This window comes from Filicampus tigris, chromosome 15, assembly GCF_054856515.1.
Source record: "Filicampus tigris isolate MCC_2025a chromosome 15, RoL_Ftig_1.0, whole genome shotgun sequence".
Lineage (NCBI taxonomy): Eukaryota > Metazoa > Chordata > Actinopteri > Syngnathiformes > Syngnathidae > Filicampus > Filicampus tigris.
The window spans coordinates 15,761,491-15,781,758 of NC_141231.1; the positions used below are offsets into that span (position 1 = coordinate 15,761,491).

A 20,268-nucleotide genomic window follows, 5' to 3' on the forward strand; every position below is an offset into this window, starting at 1 on the left:
CGCGACGGGCACGCAGCCCAGAGGGGCCAAGCCAATCTCCAGGGGAAGGATAAAGATAGAAGTCTAATCAATCAGCTGCATGTTAGGACAAGGAAAGCCAAGTGCATCAAGGACTGTTTGGAAAAGTGCGCCATCGCCGTCGCGCCTTTTGGAAAACCGGTGTACTATAGCGTCGATACAGAGGTCATTTCAAAATACTCAATCCGCCCTATGTGAGACCTTGACCTCTGCCGACGTTGACGACAACGTAATTAGTACGTTTTCTGAGAATTCTTCAGAAGTTATGCTTTGAAAATGTGTCTGCTGGCATAAAAAAAAAAAAAGGACGATCTATTTTAAAATTTCACGTAATATCAGATTAGGTCAGAAATGAAAAGAGGGGGAAAAAAAAGGCTCAGATGCAATGAATTTGATTCAAGTCATTTTTGCAATTGTGGCCTAACTAACACTTTTGGGTCGACAAAGTGAAATAAAGTACGCTATTTTTACTGGCATCAAGCAGGCACACAACCGCATCCGTTTAGTGTCAATTCGAGTAATGTTTGTTATTCTTTGTGTTGACTTTATATGCATGGCTCAGATTACAACATTTACTTTAAGATGATTTGTAGTCAATTTCCTGTCACCAAATTTTACATGAACTCAAATTCCACTACTTGGATGGGATGCAGGGGCGGAGCCAGAACATTCCTCATGGGTGGGCCTGGAAAAAATCAGGGTGGGCCTGAATATTTCTCTCACTGAGAGAAGGATATTCCTGAGACAACCACAATTATGCCATTTTTTTAATATTCAATAAAATAACAAACACAACGAAACAGTAATTCGAAAATAATTCACTAATAATTCACTAACCATTTAAAAGGTTTTTTTTGTTGTTTTTTTCATGAATCCCACTGGGTGGGCAGTCTGTCAATCTGGCTCCGCCCCCGCTCGGATGGCACATTTGCGCGTCTTTCCTCCTGATACTCCAGCTTCCTCTGAGTCTCTGACATTCCAAAAACACGCATGCTAAATTCACTGAAGACCCCAAAATTGTCCCTAGGCGTGAACGCGAGTGTGATTTATTTGTCTATATGCACCAATCCACAGTCGACCCCGCCCCTCACCCAAAGTCAGCTGGGATCGACTCCAGCTCACCCTTGACCCGAATGAAGACCAGCGTTTGAGGGGAAAAAAGGGATGCACAATGAAGAAAGTCCACTTTTCTGTTTTGAAGAGTGTTAGCAGTTCCAGCCTATTAGCCTCGGGGTCGCTGGGGAGATGCAAATTACCGCTCCAGGGTTAATTGCGGAGTTAATTGTGTCTAGCTTGAACGGGGCGAAACTCTCTTCGTGACTGCGAGGTGCAGGGAGCAAGTTGACATCGGGTCTGGACGGATTTTCAGGCAATGGTCTTTTTATATTTGCACAACTCCAACTTGCTCACTTACTAACTGTTAAAAAAGCACACGTGGGAGGAAGGAAGACGCACACACACACACACACACACACGCTATTGCTCTTTAATAAGGCTGAGATCCATCCATCCTTCCTCTTTTAATACTGTTTATATGGGTCAAGGTCTTCGGGGGCTGGAGCCTATCCCAGCTGCCTTTGGGAAAAAAAAAAATTATAAAAAAGCACAACTGGTCAAAGGGCTGAGATTTGTTCCTATAATATTTTGAAATTTCTGGTAAGAACGTGCTTCAAAACTTCGGAGTTAGTATGGCCATCGTGCATAGCCTTGCCCTGATAGCCGCATTCCATCTGCTTACACACTGCGTGGATAAGTTCATAACGATTTTATGAGGCTAACAGCTTTAGCTGGGAACGAACAAACTCATTTTACAGTATTTCCCGTGGGTGGAATTATTTCAAGATTTGCACAATCAGCACCGTTGAACGGATTACATTTGAGCGGAGGTTCAGACGGACGTATATGCTAACAGCCGGCGGTGCGCTAGAGAAATTTAGCTTTGTTTTTTTTTCGCGGAAACGTTTTTTGTTTTTTTTCCCGCGTCCAATTGTCGGAAAGGGCGCCAAAAGACAAAGACAATTAGCGTTTTCGCTGACGAACGTTTCCCGTGGATGAGAAAACATGGGAATGAACGGAGGGAACGTCATTACATTCAGCACGGAGCACGAATGCAATTTGGTGCTGTTTTTTCACCGTACTTCCGACATGAATAAGACGGATATGACAAGATGTGAAAATGGTAAAGAGAATCCTTGTTTGAAGGAGGCTTGTGTGCAAGCGGAATGAATGTTGTGACATTAAGCCTCTTGTTGTTTACTGACTCTGCCCGCTTTCCTTCTCATCCGTTAGCGACAATGCACGTCTCATTTCTTCTTCTGTCAAAGCAAAAGATGCACGCTCTCCGCGCTGGGCTGCCTGCCTGCGTGTGTGCGTTTGTTGACATAAGCACTTCTTTACGTCTGTATTATATTTGATTGCTGCGGACGAGTCGGACAGCACGCTGCGTTCTCAGGTATTTATCTGTGAGTCAGTGATGCACTTTCAGTAAGCTGCGTTCCTCTTAAACCGCCACTGGGCTTCTTTAAACAGCGTCGCAAAGCTCTTACATGTGCACTTTCGGTTCACCCTCAAACTTGGCTGGCTCACGAGCTTATTATTTTCCGGCAGCTTGTTTGTCACGGTCGTGGAATTACAAGAAAGTAAACATTTAGGTTGTAATCGCACTGCCAACAGCTTGATGAGGCACTAGAATCTGGCAGGGTATTCACTGGATTTAAATTGATGTCGAAATTTGTTTTTTTTAATTGTTTTTTTTAATTAATTAATTTTTTATTTTTTTTTTTTGAAGGGGAAGTCAACCCAAAAACACATTTTTTTCAATAATATGTTCTATGCGGGCCCACTGGTTGAAACACGCCATTCTCATTAATTTTGCGTTTGTGGAATATAAGTTAAGCAGCAAAATGCACTTGTTTTTAGTCATCTCTGGGGGCGGCCATTTTGTCTTCTGTCGACTGAAAATGACATCACAACTGCTCACAACGACCAATCAAGGCTGACCTGTTTTCTGAATCTGAGCCATATATATATATATATATATATATATATATATATATATATATAAAAAAATTTTTTTTTTTTAATTATTATATTTCAAATAATTTTTTTTTTTTTTAATCTGCAAATTTGCTGGTTGCACATGCACAAGTCGATGAACAATATACTTATTTTGTCTCAATTTTTAGGGGCAAAATGCAACAATTTAGGGGCAGTCTGGAGCTCGGTAATGTATTTTTCTTTGAACATTTTGGTTAAATTCTGAATTACACAACATCAGGGGCACTTGACTACACAATAGAATTGACTGCAATACAACACACAGTAAGCTTTTATTCGTCAAAACAACGGGGGTAGCTGCACAGAAAACAAACCCCATCAATTTTTTATACCGCTTATCCCGTTCGGGATCGCTGGGAGCTGGATCCTATCCCGGTTGACTGGGCGAAACGCAGACTACACCCTGTCCCTGTCACCAGTCAATCACAGTGCACATAAAGAGACAGGCAACGGTTCACATTCCCGCCATCACAGAGTGAGTGGGAAGTGAGTCCATGGACGTATTTACATCACCAAGCAATGAGAAGGAGCAGTGTATGTTGCAACTCTTCATGAATAATAAACACCGTACGTGCACATGTGCACTGCTATCCATTCAAGGAACTAACGGTTTATGTCAAGTAACAATGTAAAAACCCAAATGGTGTTGGAGTGAGCGATGCAGTGGCAGTAGTGGTTAGCAATAGCATGTCTGTTGACCAGTCCGGAGCAAAATTAGTAACACAGTCGCTAAGGTCGGGTACATTTCACCCGATGTAATATACCGGATAAAATACAGTTTTCGTCAATTCATGTAAAAGTACACCACTGTATGCCGAATAATTAATTTCCCAATACGAAATATCACATGAAAAAAAAACGTGTAGGTGAAAATCACCCGACGTTAGTTAGTCTTCTAGGATTAAAGTCAGTTGGTAGGACATGAAGACAAATGGTATGGAGAATGGATGGCTGGTAATTGGAGTACGAACTATGTACAAATAGTGCACTTCAAAAGATAAGAAAATGTGTAATATTGCTGTTTATAAAGAGGGGGGGGGAAAAATCCCAAACTGATTTATAGCCGTTAGGGCACCGTACAGAACTGCTGTTTTATTGTGATTTATTTATTGCTGGGAGTGGAGAGGAAATGTATTTCCGTTCTGTTCTGATCCCTGTAATTTCTCTTCAGTCTTTCTTTTGTAAGGAACAAGAAAATTAAATGAACACAGTGGCACACTGTGACTTAATTAGGACAATCGTGTTGGAGGAGGAAAAAAAAAAAAAAAAAAAAAAAGAACACACAATCTATAGTAGACTTTCTCGATTAAAACGTTATCAATAATTGAAAATGTGAAATTTACAAACTGATGCCACCCTCGCGCCGGGTCCATCAAGTAAATCCAATTTCTGCAAGGCACCGCGGGGAAATAACACCTGGCTCATTTGTTATGCGCCTACAGTCACCGAATGTAAACACAAGCATTTCCCTGGGACTCCGCACATCATCCCAGATGCAGGACAGCGCGACTCTGACCTTGGCCGACTTCAACCACGAATGCCCCCCGCGCGATCTGCGCGCACAATTTGGATACACACTTCTTTTTATTTACACTCCGAACGCAATCACCCGCCCCCGTTCGCCCGAATTAGCTTTAATAAGCAGGTGAATTGTCTGCGGAAGATAAGCAATTTGCAACGACCTTGGAAAAGTGTCGAGCAGCAGTCGGGGGCGATTCTGCTCGCGGTGTGAATCAATGCTACGTGTGGGCACATCTGCGTATGGAAATCAGGGCAAGAAAATTTGTGGAAATTTCGCCGGAGAATCTGACCATGTTTCTAGACGGCTTTGCGCATGCATACCAATGGGGCTCGGCTCATTTTCAAACCTCCCTCGTGCTGTTTAGGTTGAGTAACTAATACTGCCGGTGTGTTTTTCCCACATGTTGACACATTTGCTAATCGAGCATATAAATTAGTTGGACTAATCAACTCATTTGCATCACCGAGTGGGTTGAAAACACTTGGCAAGTGAATATAAGTAGGTTGAAAGATGAAAGTGGAATTCAAGGCAAATGTTTTTTGGGGGGTTTTTTTCAAGAAAATGTTCTATGCAAGCCCACTCGTTGACCAAGGACATTCTGATAAATATTGCGTTTGTGGAATAAGTGTTAATCCGCTCGCATTTAGCCATCTCCGGGGGCGGCCATTTTGTCTTCTGTCGACTGAAAATGACATCACAACTGCTCACGACGACCAATCACGGCTCAGATTCAGAAAACAGCTCAGCCGTGATTGGTCACTGTGAGCAGCTGTGATCTCATTTTCAGTCGACAGAAGTGACAAAATGGCCGCCCACAGAGATGGCTAAATACGAGTGAATTTTGCTGCTTAATTTATATTCCACAAACGCACAATTAATCCTAATTCCGTGTTTCAACTAGTGGGGACATATTCTTGAAAAAAATGTTTCGGTTGGCTTCCGCTTTAAAGAGTTTGGAAGGATCTTATTAGAAAGATGCGATATGATGTGAATGAAGAAAAATGGTGGCTCGTATAAAGCGGAACCACTGTCACGCATGACGTGACATCAAAGGACTGTTCCGCTTCCTCTTCGGCTTTTTTTAAAAAAAAATTCCCCCCAATAGTTATTCGCTAGCATACCCACCCAGCAAGCGTGAGATTAAAGTGACAGTTTGCCGTTTTCAAATTGCTAGCAAGATTTGAATGTAGCCTAACTTCTCTTAACTAAATAAACTTACTACACTGTGAGTGCACCAGAATGAGTCGCTTTCTGTCTCTGATTGGTTGTTTTTTCCCCAGGCACGATGGTTTTTAAAAATCAAATTAGAGGTTTTGACAAAAAACGACAAAAAGTGATGATTTGAAAATGTTCATCGGTTCATGCTCAAAGGTTGCCCAGGCTAGCTTTAACCTGAGCGTTGCTGGGAGTATTTATGCCTTATGTTTGAGGCGAGCCCTATCTAAGAACGGTTTCACTCTGTCGGGATGCAAAACGACAGTCGTTAAGAGATATGGGAGAGAAGCCGCTACCAACCAATGATAATTGTTTGGGTGAAATCACCTTCGTTAATGTTCCAAGCGGCTGTAACAATGGTCGTGGAGGCTCCTGATGGCCAAAAGTGGCTGTGTTTGGTTTGTTCTTTTATTTGTTAGTGGCTAAAGTAGTAGCTGTACAATAATACAAGGAAAAGCTAGTGACACATTTTACATCAAGTAGTACAATATAATGTTCTCATGCAGCTACATAATTTAAAAAATACGAAGTTCCGCTGCAACGCATACGCAGTTCTACCCCACTGCAAAGTCCATCAGCCAGAAGAAATAACTGAGGTATTTTTCGAGAAGTGATTGAAAACAATTGAGAGATCTTAATCCCGTCTGGCAGGTGTTCAGAAGTGTGACTTTGACACACACACCCCGAAAAAATGGTCTGCTCACCTTCACGAGCGATTTCAGACGAGGGACCAGCTGCTCAAACTCGCAAGGACGAAAGGTCTGACATGAAGCGAGGGTGAAAGGCGCTATTAACACTTTGATATTCGTCTTCGGCGGAGGTCGAAAGGGACGCGGAAAATGAGAGGCGGATTCCCACGAGGACGTAATAGAAGACTTTTCATTATTTAACATTAAGAACCCGGCTGAATGTGACTTTCCACAATTGGGTTCTTTTGTTTCATCCGCATCATGTGCTCCCTGTCCCCTTCTCTTGTCTCAGAGTAAGGACGTTCCCAAAGGACTCGGCCTTACTGGGCAGGGACACCGTTCGAGCACTCATGTATTACGCCTTGAAGATCTGGAGTGACATCGCACCCCTCAACTTCCACGAGGTGGCGGGAAGCGACGCCGACATTCAGATCGACTTCACCAAGGCCGACCACAATGATGGATATCCCTTTGACGGGCCCGGAGGCACAGTGGCCCACGCTTTCTTTCCTGGGGAGAGATTCACAGCTGGAGATACGCACTTTGATGATGATGAGGCTTGGACCTTCCGATCACCAGGTAAGGGGGGGGGGGGGGGGGCATTATTTCTACTCGGCTGTTCCCACACACGGACAAAATGGTTCAAGACGGTAAAAATGCACAATGGTTACTGAATGACTTGGACTCTTCTTGTAGGTTGTTTCACCTTTAATCCAAAAGTAGAGATAGACCGCTTTTTACCGAAGAAAAAGTTCAGGGAGCACCCAGGATTGTCAGCATGTCTTAAAAAGGATAAAGGAAAACTTAAGCAATAGCTCCATGTAGTTTTCGACAGTGAATGAAAATTTCAAAATGACAAAAATGTTAAACATTCACATATCTTTGTTTTGATTTCCATCGTTTTAAATTGATTTATTGTCGACCAGCAGTTTTAAAAAAGGCCGATGCCGATATTCGTTAAAAAGCCAAATATCGGTGCCGATAATCGGCCCGGCCGAAGATCGGTCCATCCCTATCGAAAAGGCTTCTTTGCTTCCGAATTTTTTATTAAAAGTTTAATTGTAGTGATTGACCTTGTGCTGTTACTTCAGTGAACATGATGGGGTTAAATTTCTTAGTATGCGGGCTACCACAGTTCTGTCCGTGTGTATGTATAGTACAAGCTACGATAACGCCCGTTTTGTAGAGTTGCACAGATCCATAGCCGCTTAAATCTTCTCTAGCCAAAACTCAAACAAGCTTTATTCAGGAGTCAAGCATTCCCTTTAGGCTCCTTTGTGTCCCAGTATCTTTAGTTAATATTTATTTATCATTATAATGTGAATTTAAATTTTAAATGGGTTCTCATACTGGAGAGCAGAGTAATGACTAAAGAAAGTATTGCTTTTTTTTTTTTCCCCCCCTAAGGTTTTTAAGGAGGTTTTACATATTTCCTCCAAGTGTTAAAAACAAACAATCCACTTCATTACGCCACTCCTATTAAATCACAGTAGTTTAAAGGAATGTTATATAAGATTAATCCAGCGGTTTTTTTTTTTGTTTGTTTTGGGGGGTTTTTTTCCCGATGATTAATAATGAATGAGTAAATTAAGAACTACTTTGGCAACTTCTAACTAATGAATCACCAGGCTTAAATTGTCAGACTTCATGAGCACTTTTGTGGTGTTGTTTAAGCGCCGTGCTAAAAACAATCAATAAAAGGTATTTAGACACAATGATGGCCTTTTCGACAGCTGAATACAGATGCAGCAAGTTTTTTTTGAATCGCTCATTGTTTTGCATGTCGAGTCTTGAGACTTGTTTTAATCGCAACCGTTAACCTGTCATATGTTTTGTTTTAGTTACTTACTTACCTTTAAATTGGAATCAAGTCCCATGTGTAAAGGCCCTGATACACCAAACTGACGTCGTTGCGTCTTTCAGCGCCGTCTGATTAGTGTAGTGGCCACCGTCGTAGTGTCGCAACCCGCCTGTAGGCGTCTAGGGAGCGTTTACGTGTGTTGAATCGGCGTCGCCAGTCGTGACATTTGGCCACTCTGATTGGCTGTCGGCTAGCAAATCAGCGCGCGGAGCACCAACGCGACGTGACAAATGCGGAAAAACAGCGAGCCCGCCTCCGCTGCCTTAATCTTCTTACAAGTACAAGAGCGAGGGTCGACAATGTAAGTATTTCACAATACCGTGTCAAGAACGTGATGGTTTACTCCGCGTGGGAGTTCATCGTGAGCGAAGAATAGAGCCGAATGCATTGTTTACGTTTTCATAATCCGCCGCCGGCCAACAGCTTTCCAGTTGGAGTTATCTCACCATGAGAAATGGTGACTACCGCCGCCGATGGTATGGAAGGGTATTACATCTCATGCATGCGCGGAAGGTACTTTACGTGCCGACAGCCGGCCGGACGCCACAGCGGGTAAGCGTCTGTCACTGTTGGCCAGCGTCTTTTTGGTGTATCAGGGCCTTAAAGTGTAATAATATATTGACCAGGGGGGAATAACATTCACAACATTACACTTACTGACACCCATCAAATAAGTCACATACCGTATTCATATTTTCATAAAATGTTTGTCAATTGCCTGTAAACTCCCATAGCTGTCAAAATTATTATTCCACTCACATTCTGCTTGGGCATCTTTTGGCCCTCAGATATTTTGTCAAAATAGAGCCTCTATGAAGATAGATGACATATTACAGAATTTTATACTTTGCTTCAACCCCCTGTGGAGCGCTGGAGATGCAGCATGCGCCAACTAGTAATAGAACTATTAGCAGCCAGCAAGCCCCAGTCCCCTCCTTCTTTTTTCATTCCAACCTGCTAATATATTCCAATTAGATGTTTATTGAAATAATGAGGATTAGCGGTACATGATGAATAATATTGTCGTCATTAAGGCCCAAAGTGTAATTTTCACTTACATTGGACGGGTCAATATCATTATGAAGTGCCTTTGGTGTCCTCACCAGAAACACTCAGTCATCATAAAAGTGTAATAGAATAATGAAACTCTGAGGTCTCATTTTAAGTGGCCAAACATTTGCACACACCCCACTACAATGATAAGTCTCTTAAAATATGTGTCCTTCATGTTATGCCTTTTTTTTTTATTGGATGTATATGATTTTGGCACATCCCACAGTAATAAGCCGTTAAACTCATTCGCTGCCAGACATTTTCAGACCCACTTTTACCCTAAGGGTTGAGGAAAAAATGAAAAAAATATATAAATAAATCCCAGGTATTGAATGGCTGGATTGTGAAAAGACAAATAATTACGTCAATGGCAGTGAATGAGTTAAATTTCTCCAACCAAAATGCCAACATTAACCCCCCCCAAAAAATGTCCACCCTGTCAGCAAGCCAAGGCTCACATATTTGTTTCTATTTGCACCTACAGTACGTTGTCTGCTTGCAGTTCATTTATTTATTTGATTTTTAAATGTGTGGGAGCAGCTTGACCGTTATGGATTTCTATCAGCATAATATCGACTTAATACAATAAATATTCATTTGCGATCTTGACTCTTATAGTCTGTAACTGTAAAATAAGGTTGATTATCTCAGATTTCCTTGCTTCCTATATTTTCTCACCTCAGCAATACAGGGTTCTTTTTTGTAATTTGTTCCTCACACGCTAGTACTGGTAAACTATAATTCTAATAACACAACCTAGTAAAAAGAAATAAGTTAACATAACTTAAACCTGTAAAACGGATAGAATCACTCATTCTCCCCAAATTAACCTTTTTTTTCTTTTCTTTCTTGTAGTAGTAGTAGTAACTCTGTTGTCATGAGTACAATAAAATATTGGACAATTTTAATTAGAACTGCTGATAATATAATAAAAAATTTTTCAGTATCTAGTTACTATGTACTTATGACATTATATTGCTTAAAGGGAAGTCAACCCAGGGCGGCCATTTTGTCACTTCTGTCGACTGAAAATGACATCATAGTTGCTCAGGGCTCAGGTAACGACCAATCACGGCTGACCTGTTTTCTGAAGCTGAGCCGTGACTGGTCGTTAGCTGAGCCCTGAGCAGCTGTGATGTCATTTTCAGTCGACAGAAGTGACAAAATGGCCGCCCCCAGAGATGGCCAAAAACGAGTGGATTAACTCTTATTCCACAAACGCAATATTAATCAGACTGCTGTGTTTCAACTAATGGACCTGCCGGGAACATATTCTTAAAAAAAATGAGTTTGGGTTGATTTCCGATCTTTAAGTGTTGAGTCACAACAACAACCCTTTTTTTTTTTTTCAAATTTGTGTTTTTGTACGTCCGAGTCATCTTCTGGGTAAAGCAATAAAGATGGAATGCTCTCTTTTCGTGCGCGCTGTGTCCGCGTGAGGGACACGACTTTGCTGCATTTATTTTTTCTTTGTTTGTTTGCGCCCTCTGAAAAATGACGAAATGTTTTGCCGGTATGTAACGATGTCATGCAATCGATTATATAGGCAGTATCTTCTATAGGACGCTAATGGCCAGTGTGTCACGTTGACGTGTTTCAAACATTCTTTTCATCTTCAAATCAAACTCTTTGACATCTCTTCTAAAGGCAGATAATATGCAATATAAAAATGACATCTCTTCTAAAGGCAGATAATATGCAATATAAAAACATTATTTCGGAAAAGGAGATCAATCCTGTCCCTGAAAGTGCTGTCTGTCCTTGCAAACCCTCTCAAAGTTTCCGACTGTCTGCCCCAAGGATTTAACAATCAAGACACTATCTGTTCACGCTCCTTAATAATTATGGCGTTCTAAATGTATTTCTTTGTACAACACTTGAAAGGATATTAGTTGCACAGTTCACTGTTTATCCGTGGAGAGGGATATTCACATGTTGCAGATTGGATTTAGGTCATGACGCAGCATGAAAGCATACAAGAATAGCACTCGGTCGAGGACAAGCCTTACCCGCTTTGGTAGCTGCTGCTCCATCTGGTGGCTGTGGTTGGGCACTGCAGCATTTAGCCCCAATGCAAGTGGACCGTCACTGTGTAAAGTTCAAGTTCAAAACTCTCGCTGTCACTCAAAATAATGTTTTTCTCCCTCGCGCGTTTGCACTTGGCGAACGGAATAAAAATTACACTGAGTGATTAAATGTGCTTCAGAGTAGCAAACTAATCCCCCGCCCCGCCAAAATTCGGTATATTAGTGCGTAATGATTATATGCTGATCAAGATGATAAACCCCTTCCTTATTTGCATTTCCAACCACATTCATGAGCTGCGTTATTGGCCGCCTGACAAATGCAAGCCTTTATCTATCTCATTATGTTCAGTGTATTCCCTGGCTAGTTGCTAGCTTATCTGTTTACCTTTATGCATTAGAGTGATGGTGAATTTATGTTTCGCAAACAGCAAATTATACTGATAAGAGCACTCGGAGCAAATGTAAACTGCAAAGTTGTAAGCATCACTCCCAAAAGTGTGAAGTGAAGCACGCCAAACAGACAGTTGTTTTTTTTCCCAAATGACCAATTTATTTATTGACCTTTTTCCCCTTAATGTTGTGTCTTCCGCAACAAGGCCCCCCCCCCCATTTAGCCACCGATACTGTCTTTGTCATTGTTGCAAACTAAGCAAGTCTTACAAGTCTAAGTGATACACGGCCCCTGATACGTCCCGCGTCTCTTATTTAGTTCTACAGCCACTCGATCCGTTCTTGAAATGAAAGCATCATGTCCTCATTCGGAGAGAGCACAATCACACTGTATCATTCGAGCATTTTCGACTGTAGGCTCTCCTGTCAGGGGAGGTGGAAAAAAAAAAACGATTTGACAAAGAACGTGTACAATGAAGCCGGACAAATATCGTATTCAGCAATTATTGCCATTTGATTAAGAGAAGGAGAGCTAAGAATGGGTGTGAAGCTATTTCAAGAGTCGTAAAATTGGAGGATTGTAATATGAAACAAAAGTTGCAATATTATGTGTACCCAAAAAAAAAAAAAAAAATGAACATTTGACCAGTCCGTTTTTGGTCTAATCGAGATCATTTTTGGTTAGCAGCATCGTGCTAACATTTAAGAAAAAAACCTGGGCTGTCAGAGTTAAAGCGTTAACTATGGAGATTAATTAGAATTTTATAACTCAGAAAATTAACTCATTTTTATTTACTTCCTGTAGCAGCTGACCTTTTGCGTGGTTTTACTTTAAAAAGTTGCTCGACGGCTCATTGGAGAAATCCCAAATAACTTGCACGCTTTGCAAAGCCAAATTCAAATACCACATTAGTTGTACGTCTTTGGTGTATCGTTCAACTGTTGTATTTTACAGGAAAAGAATCGTATTCAAGGACAAAAGGAAACTATTGGAACAATCTTAGAATCAAAATATCCGTTCTTTTTATCCGCCAAGATTTTTTCTCAAGTGTATCGTTTCCACTCTTCGTGAAAAAAATATGCAGTTGAAAAATACGATTAATCGCGATCAATTATGGATAATTTTGCGATTAATTAGTTTAAAAATTGTAATCGCTTGACAGCATTAAAAAAAAACAAACACACAAATGAATAATTCCAATACAATTATTCCAGATTACAATTTTGTCGTAAAGAAAGAAGCAACCGAACCAATGTAAATGCTGTTTATTTGTTCAATCACAAAGAAGTCGAATTTGTCTCAGAGTTAATGCATTCTATTATGTGAACTGACAGAGCTCCGTTTGAGGCTGCCAACTCACGTTACTGTGAAATGACAAGTTCACACCACTTTCCTGTTCCATAATTCTTGTTTGCCAGCAGCTATGCTCATCTTTTGTGTTTTCTTTCATCTCGACAGTAATTCCTAGCCTTTTATTTTTTGCTAGTTTGAAGCCGATGGAAGTGCTGCTGTGTCCCGATCTTGGATGTTTGCTTTTAATTTTCTTGAATCAACACCACGCTGATGAACCGATCAGGTGTTTGTTTCCAATTCGTTTTTATCTGCTGCCTCAAATCAAATCAAATCACTTCAAACGGTGCACAGTGAAATCTTAAATGTTGAGCACAATCGGTTCCAGGGGGCTGTTTGACCGTTTGTTTGGATTTCAGAATACAATTTCCCATAGGAAAGGATTATCTCATGAAACCATCATAGAACCTTAAATTGGCCATTTTTTTTCTGTCACATTTTAACTTGAGATGAACATTTGATCAAATGTTCTTAATCTACGACGGGGGAAAATGACATCAAATCGAGTCATTATTTTGAGATATAATGGCATGGCTAACATGGCATGGCATGAATAACAATGAATGAATTCTTAATCAATTGATCTGTTGAAGTTCATAACAGTACTACAAGTGTAATAATACGTTAACCCCTGTAAATATTGAAAGGGGATAGTGAGACATCAGCTATATTGTTCGTGAAGCTCGTCTCCGCTCCACAGTAAACCCCTGCGACACCGATGCTACTCGTTAGCCCGTCTATGATGTTTCCAATAATTTGTTAGCATTGAGCTAGCATACTTAAAGCAGAAGTCAAGCCAAAACATTTTTTTTTCCAAGAATATGTTCCCGGCAGGCCCACTAGTTGAAACACGGCATTCTGATTAATTTTGCGTTTGTGGAATATAAGTTAAGCGGCAAAATGCACTCGTTTTTAGCCATCTCCGTGGGCGGCCATTTTGTCTTCTGTCGACTGAAAATGACATCACAACTGCGCACAACGACCAATCACGGCTGACCTGTTTTCAGAATCTGAGCCGTGATTGGTCCTTGTGAGCAGTCGTGATGTCATTTACGGTCGACAAAATGGCCGCCCCCGGAGATGGATAAAAACGAGTGGATTAACACTTATTCCACAAATGCCAAATAATCAGATTGTTTCAACTAGTGGGCCTGCTGGAAACATATTCTTGAAAAAAAACTATGTTTGGCTTGACTTCCGCTTTAAAGTACCAAATCATGTGGTTGTTTTAAATACTGGACACAAGGTGTTGTTCTCTTTGATTTAAATTTGACATTAAACTTCAACGGGGATTGTCGATAAACTATTCAGCCAGGAGGATGGATAGAACATTTGAGGACATATTTCTCCTCAAAACGTCGTTTGAATTCCAAATTGTCCGACTCCTGTCACATGAGAGGTTCCAATCCGCTCCCACGCAGCTAGTGGAGACTGTCGTGGAAAGTGTTGGAATGTCACAATAGTATAAAAATCAAATCCCATCAAAGAGGGTAGCCCTCGGCTAGTTGGCCTCCTCCTTATTTCCATCCAGCGCATGCTACACCACAATCTCATTAAACTAGCCATCTGGGCCGCGGGCTATGTTTTATAGCATTCTGTGCTAAATCCAAAGTTTACACAGTGTGTTGACGGTGCGTCGCTATAATTACTTTTCACAATAACGTAACAGGCCTTCAAAAGCTTCATTAGCTCGGCGCATGTATCATCTGCTGCGTGATTCGGTGATATTGTTTGCCTCGTGACTGTAACCCTTTTTGCCGCCCGCGCTGCGACTGTGTTTCGCTTCATCCGTACACATACTATAAGGTTATTTTTTTTCAACCCTGGGAGGACTGCTAATACAATGACACAGTTCCTACTTTGTGTCGTGTTCTCTTCTGCTCCGTCCTCTCGCGTCCTCCCGCCTCTGTGTACTCTTACGGATGAGCCTTGGCTTCTAGAATTCGGCGTCTTTGCATCCCCGGTGTTGTCGCAGGCGCAGTTTCAGGTTACATGTTGGTCTTTTTTCGCCACAGCACAAGAACAGCCACTGAATGAGCAGGTTAATGCTCACATTTCTGTATATCTGAATCTTTAGACTGAGGTATTGTCGTGTTTAGTGGAGCCTGACGTGGTTTTTAAGGCATTACCTTTTTTTTTTTTTTTTTTAATATGTATTTGAGCATAATGGGGAAATGCACTTTAATCGCCTGCAGCTTTTTTTTTTATTTTTTTTTTTTTTAACGTGTCGCTCTGCACTTTGCTTTTGATTGGCAGCCCGGGGGCTGGTGCAGCATTACCATAGTTATCTCACTCCACCACATGGCCGACAGCACTCACAGCCACCAAAGCCGTCCCCCATGCCTCTCAACCTATAGGCTTCACTTGTAAAAAGACATAACCATGCAGTCACCGTAGTAGTTCTATAAAAGTCACACGCGTAAAAGCAGAAAGTGGTCCCCGCTAAACAAAAGACCTCCTTCTCACCGTACACGGTACACTTACAGTGGAATATCCAAAGTCTGTTTGTGTGGGGCAGACTTTTAAGTCATTTGCAACTGATGTTTTCCATAACACAAAGTGGGGTTTTTTTGTATGTTATATTGTAGGGATGTAACGATTCACCGAAGCCCCGATTCGATTCAGTTTTCGATTTTCAGTTCCCGATTTTCGATTCGATTCGATTTTTAAAAAAATCACTACCGTGCTTGTCCGTAAGCTAGTGTGGTGCTGCAGCCATCCACAAACGCAATACGCGCTGATGTTTGGCGCAAGCGCATAATTTGATCCACACATTCAAAATGTGGTGTGCATCTGGAATGAAAAAAATGTAAAGACAAAGACATTATTTTAATATTCTAATGACCTAGGTATGTTGTCTTTTGTTAGGTGTTGCTGTATAGGGCTTGTGAGTGCTGAGATGCCAGGGTTGGATTCGTCTCGATTCAAATCGATTATTCGATGAATCGGGTCGAATCGATTTTTAATCGATTTTCGATTCATCGTTACACCCCCTATTATATTGGCATCACGCCTTTCAGTTGAGAACTCCCGTGCTCTAATCTCGAATCTCTGGCCCTCCTATTTGCAAGTTCTCCCCGTGCTTGCAGCTTCCCTCCCACATTCGAAAAAACATGCATGTTAGGTTCAAAATTTCGAGAAGTCTAAAAGTCTTCTAAGTGGGATCGTGAGTGTAAAAGTGTATTTTGTTTATATGCGCTTTTTGATCGGACAAGCGGCATAGCAATTGGTTACCATTCGCCATTATGCTCTTGAGTTAATTTGGGTATGTCATTTATACCGGCTCCATAAACATAAAAAGTAAAAGCAAAACACAATCGAGCGGTCAATCGTATTTTTTCCCCACAAATTTAGTTTGAACTTGAAATTGTACCAATCCTCTTGTCCGTGTCTTCTTCAGACTCTCACGGGATGGACCTGTTCGCGGTCGCCGTCCACGAGTTCGGTCACGCCATCGGCCTTGTCCACACCTCGGCCATGGAGTCCATCATGAGACCGTACTACCAAGGCCCTGTCGGAGACCCTCTGAAGTACGACTTACCCTACGAAGACAAAGTCCGCGTCTGGCAGCTCTACGGTACGACTATTTTACATGGACAAAAGGACCGAGCCGAATAGTGAAAAGCCATTGGTTAATGAAAACATGGATGAAGTTAATTGGGTGTCTTTTGGGCGTTTGACCTTATCACACCCTTTGTTGATAGAGGCGGAACGCAGGGGAATAGAATAATGATAATGAAGGTGAAAATGAAATAGAGGGGTGAGGCACTGCGAAGGGGGACAATGGAAATAAACGAATTTTCATCCCAGCTCGCATTATGCTGTAATATGGGAGAACAAATCAGTTTGTTTTGTTTTTTTTACAAAATAGTCATGGCCGTACAATTGACAGTATTGGGTATCTGGATATCAACGCGAGCTTCACTTTTTCACTTCGTGAACTTGATTCAAAAAACGTTGCGCAATCAGTGTTGGTGAATGCGAGAATCAATTTCTCGGACTATATGTTTGTCTTGGTCTACGTTGTTCTCAGGTGTCAGAGACTCGGTGTCCCACACCACCCAACCCGGCAACCCCTCCCAGACAGCAGAACCACCAGTCCTGCTGGACCTCCCGGAAAACAGATCGTCCGTCTTGTAAGTAGATGATCCGCCTTGCCTTTAAGGCAACTCTTGTCAACTGGATGTCAAACCCAAGAAATGACCTTGATCTTTTTATCAATATTTCTTCTTCAAATACGTAGTTGTTGGGTTTTTTTTTGGGTTTTTTTTCCCCAACAATTTTGAACGACTTTTTAGCCTTGGCGTTTACCCGCCAAGTATGACGCTCTCAAGACGCTTATATTTGTTGACAAATCACTTTTGAAGTCTGCATTGACTGCAGATATTGTTGTGCACATATTGTGAAGCTGGCTGCCTTCCTTCCTGCGTGGGAATCACTTGTCGCTGTAAATCCATATTTCAAATAGGTCATCTGGTATTGTTTGTGAAAAGTACCCTTCTTTTCTTTTGCGTTGAATTCTCGCTGGGCCTCCCCCCCCCCATTACAAAAACTTTCCAAATACGTCTGTTTATTTTACTCATTTGCTAGCTTACGCATATTAGCGTGACGCAACAGAGACAACTTGACATGTGTTACAGCGGAAGTCAACACAAACTGTATTTTTTTTTTTTTTTTTCAAGAATATGTTCCCAGCAGGCCCACTAGTTGAAACACGGCATTCGGATTCATTTTGCGTTTGTGGAATATAACTCAAGCAGCAAAATGCACTCGTTCTTTTAGCCATCTCCGGGGGCGGCCATTTTGTCTTCCGTCGACTGAAAATGACATCGCAACTGCTCACAGTGACCGGAATCAATTAAGAATCAATCATAGATGGATGACTGGTCACTTTTCAAAATAAAATATTTTTCATCCCCGGACAATAAATTAACCGGAAGTACTATACGTTTTGATTTTTTTTTTTTTTTTTTTTTTCCCCCCATCTGGGCGGCGCGCTGCGGCCTTGTCCAAAGTGGCCCGGTGTCTGGGGACCCGTGCGTTTTTAGAAAACCGACAAGTGCGGCAAGATAAGGAGCACCCTTTTTTCAGCACGCTAACAACGCCTCGAGTTGCTGTCGCGTTTTAATGATGAGCCAAAGCGGGCCCAATCCCGTTCAAGCTATTCGCCTCGATTGCATGTGTACTACTGTAAGTCTGAGCAAGTCAATGACAACCATACAACTCCATTTTTAGTAGCATAAAAAGAATGCGGGGTCCCTGGCAATCTATCAGACTCGAAAATCCACTTCCCTCTCTATAGTTCGCTTTTTTCATGACCTGGCCTCTTTCATGAGCAAGGTCTCAATATTTGACCACTAGGCAGCAGTGTTGTGTCAACAGAGCTGTGAAAGGACATGTTTGTTTGTAATGGGCGAACTGACTGCCACCCGCTCACAGTGGCAGCCCTGTGGGTCTAAAGGCTTCGTCATTGGCAGGCTAACCACGTCACTGCTTGAAATCACTCATTATCCCGGTGGATAAATGCACTTTTGGGGGTTGAGGTTCGAGCCATATCGACGTGAGAGCAGGTCGCCCCGCGTTTCGTCTATTTCATCGAGGCCGATACATCCACTCGCATGCTTGCCTCTGTCGCTAGTTGACTGCAATTATTTCATTTTGGGAATCAAATTGTGGCTTCTATTTATTCTGTGACCCTCGCCCCCCACCTCACCCTGCCTTTTTTATTTATTTATTTGTATCTTTTTTCCCCCCACCCCTTGACATTTCCTTCCTTCATTGTCCATCTCACACAGGCTGGTGCGAGATTCCCCAGACAGATGCGCCGGCCACTTTGATGCCGTTGCCCAAATACGAGGGGAGGCGTTCTTTTTCAAAGGTACTTAAACCTCAAAGGAGCGTGTATACAAGACAAGCAGACGGATGGGGCCAAAGGATGATTGTGAGAGAAAGGCAACAACAACAAAAAAAAAAAAAAAAAAAAAGAGGTGAAAGGAGAGAAATTGAAAGGAAGAGACAGCGTTGTGGGCACAGAGTGGGCGATGCAGCGATCAATAGCAAGCCAAGTGATGTGTTGCTCCCAGCACGCTCCTCACACACCGTCACTGAATTTACCGCTCTAAACAAAATGCTCCGACAGGCACAAGGCCGCCTCGCTTAAGACGTATTATCCGTTTAATGCCCAATGTGTCTTTTCTTGCTCATTAGCTCGTGTGACTAATACATCTGCTGAATAGGTCTCCAAAACGTGTTGAATAAAAGGTCATACCGCATTTCTTAACCGAAGTACCCGAATGTTAATATGCAGCGTTGCCGATGCCGAGCACAAATTGGGAGTGGGAATCACAGCGTAACCCGCGCTGCATGTGTAGTTTCCAAAACATCACAATGCAGTGATTATATTCAATGAAAAGCCTCCTGTTGTGTTCGTGGGCCACATCACCTGCTCTCTGTTTGAAGTGGAAGTCAACCAAAAAAAAAATTCCGAAAATATGTTCCATGCACGTCGACTAGTCAAAACACAGCATTCCGATGAATATTGCGTTTGTGGGATATGAGTTAAGCAGCAAAATCCACCCGTTTTCAGCCATCTCAGGGGGCGGCCATTTTGTCACGTCTGTCGACTGAAAATGACATCACAGTTGCTCAGGGATCGGGTAACGGCCAATCACGGCTCGCCTGTTTTCTGAAGCTGAGCCGTGATTGGTCGTTACCTGAGCCCTGAGCAACTGTGATGTCATTTTCAGTTGGCAGCAAGTGACAAAATGGCCGCCCCCTGACATGGACAACATCGGGTGGATTTCACTGCTCAAGGCGGAAGTCAACCCAAACATATTTTTTTTCAAGAATATGGTCCATGCAAGCCCCCGAGTTGAAACAAGGCATTCTGATGAATATTACGTTTGTGAAATAAGAGTTAATCCACCCGTTTTTAGCCATCTCTGGGGGCGGCCATTTTGTCTTCTGTCGACTGAAAATGAGATCACAACCGCTCACAGGGACCAATCACAGCTCAGATTCAGAAAACAGCTCAGCCGTGATTGGTCGTTGTGAGCAGTTGCGATGTCATTTTCAGTCGACAGAAA

At 42.0% G+C, this 20,268-nt stretch overlaps 1 protein-coding gene across 3 annotated transcripts in view; it reads left to right on the plus strand.

Moving 5' to 3' along the window:
* The window catches only part of LOC147135730 (matrix metalloproteinase-17-like), a 71,325-nt gene that overhangs the window by 43,370 nt on the left and 7,687 nt on the right, over nucleotides 1–20,268 (plus strand). For all 3 annotated transcript variants that reach the window (XM_086054193.1, XM_086054194.1, XM_086054195.1), the window contains 4 exons: nucleotides 6,794–7,080; nucleotides 16,584–16,760; nucleotides 17,217–17,319; nucleotides 18,979–19,061. In XM_086054193.1, coding sequence (XP_085910319.1) covers nucleotides 6,794–7,080; nucleotides 16,584–16,760; nucleotides 17,217–17,319; nucleotides 18,979–19,061 — 650 coding nt within the window. The remainder of the gene's footprint in view (nucleotides 1–6,793; nucleotides 7,081–16,583; nucleotides 16,761–17,216; nucleotides 17,320–18,978; nucleotides 19,062–20,268) is intronic.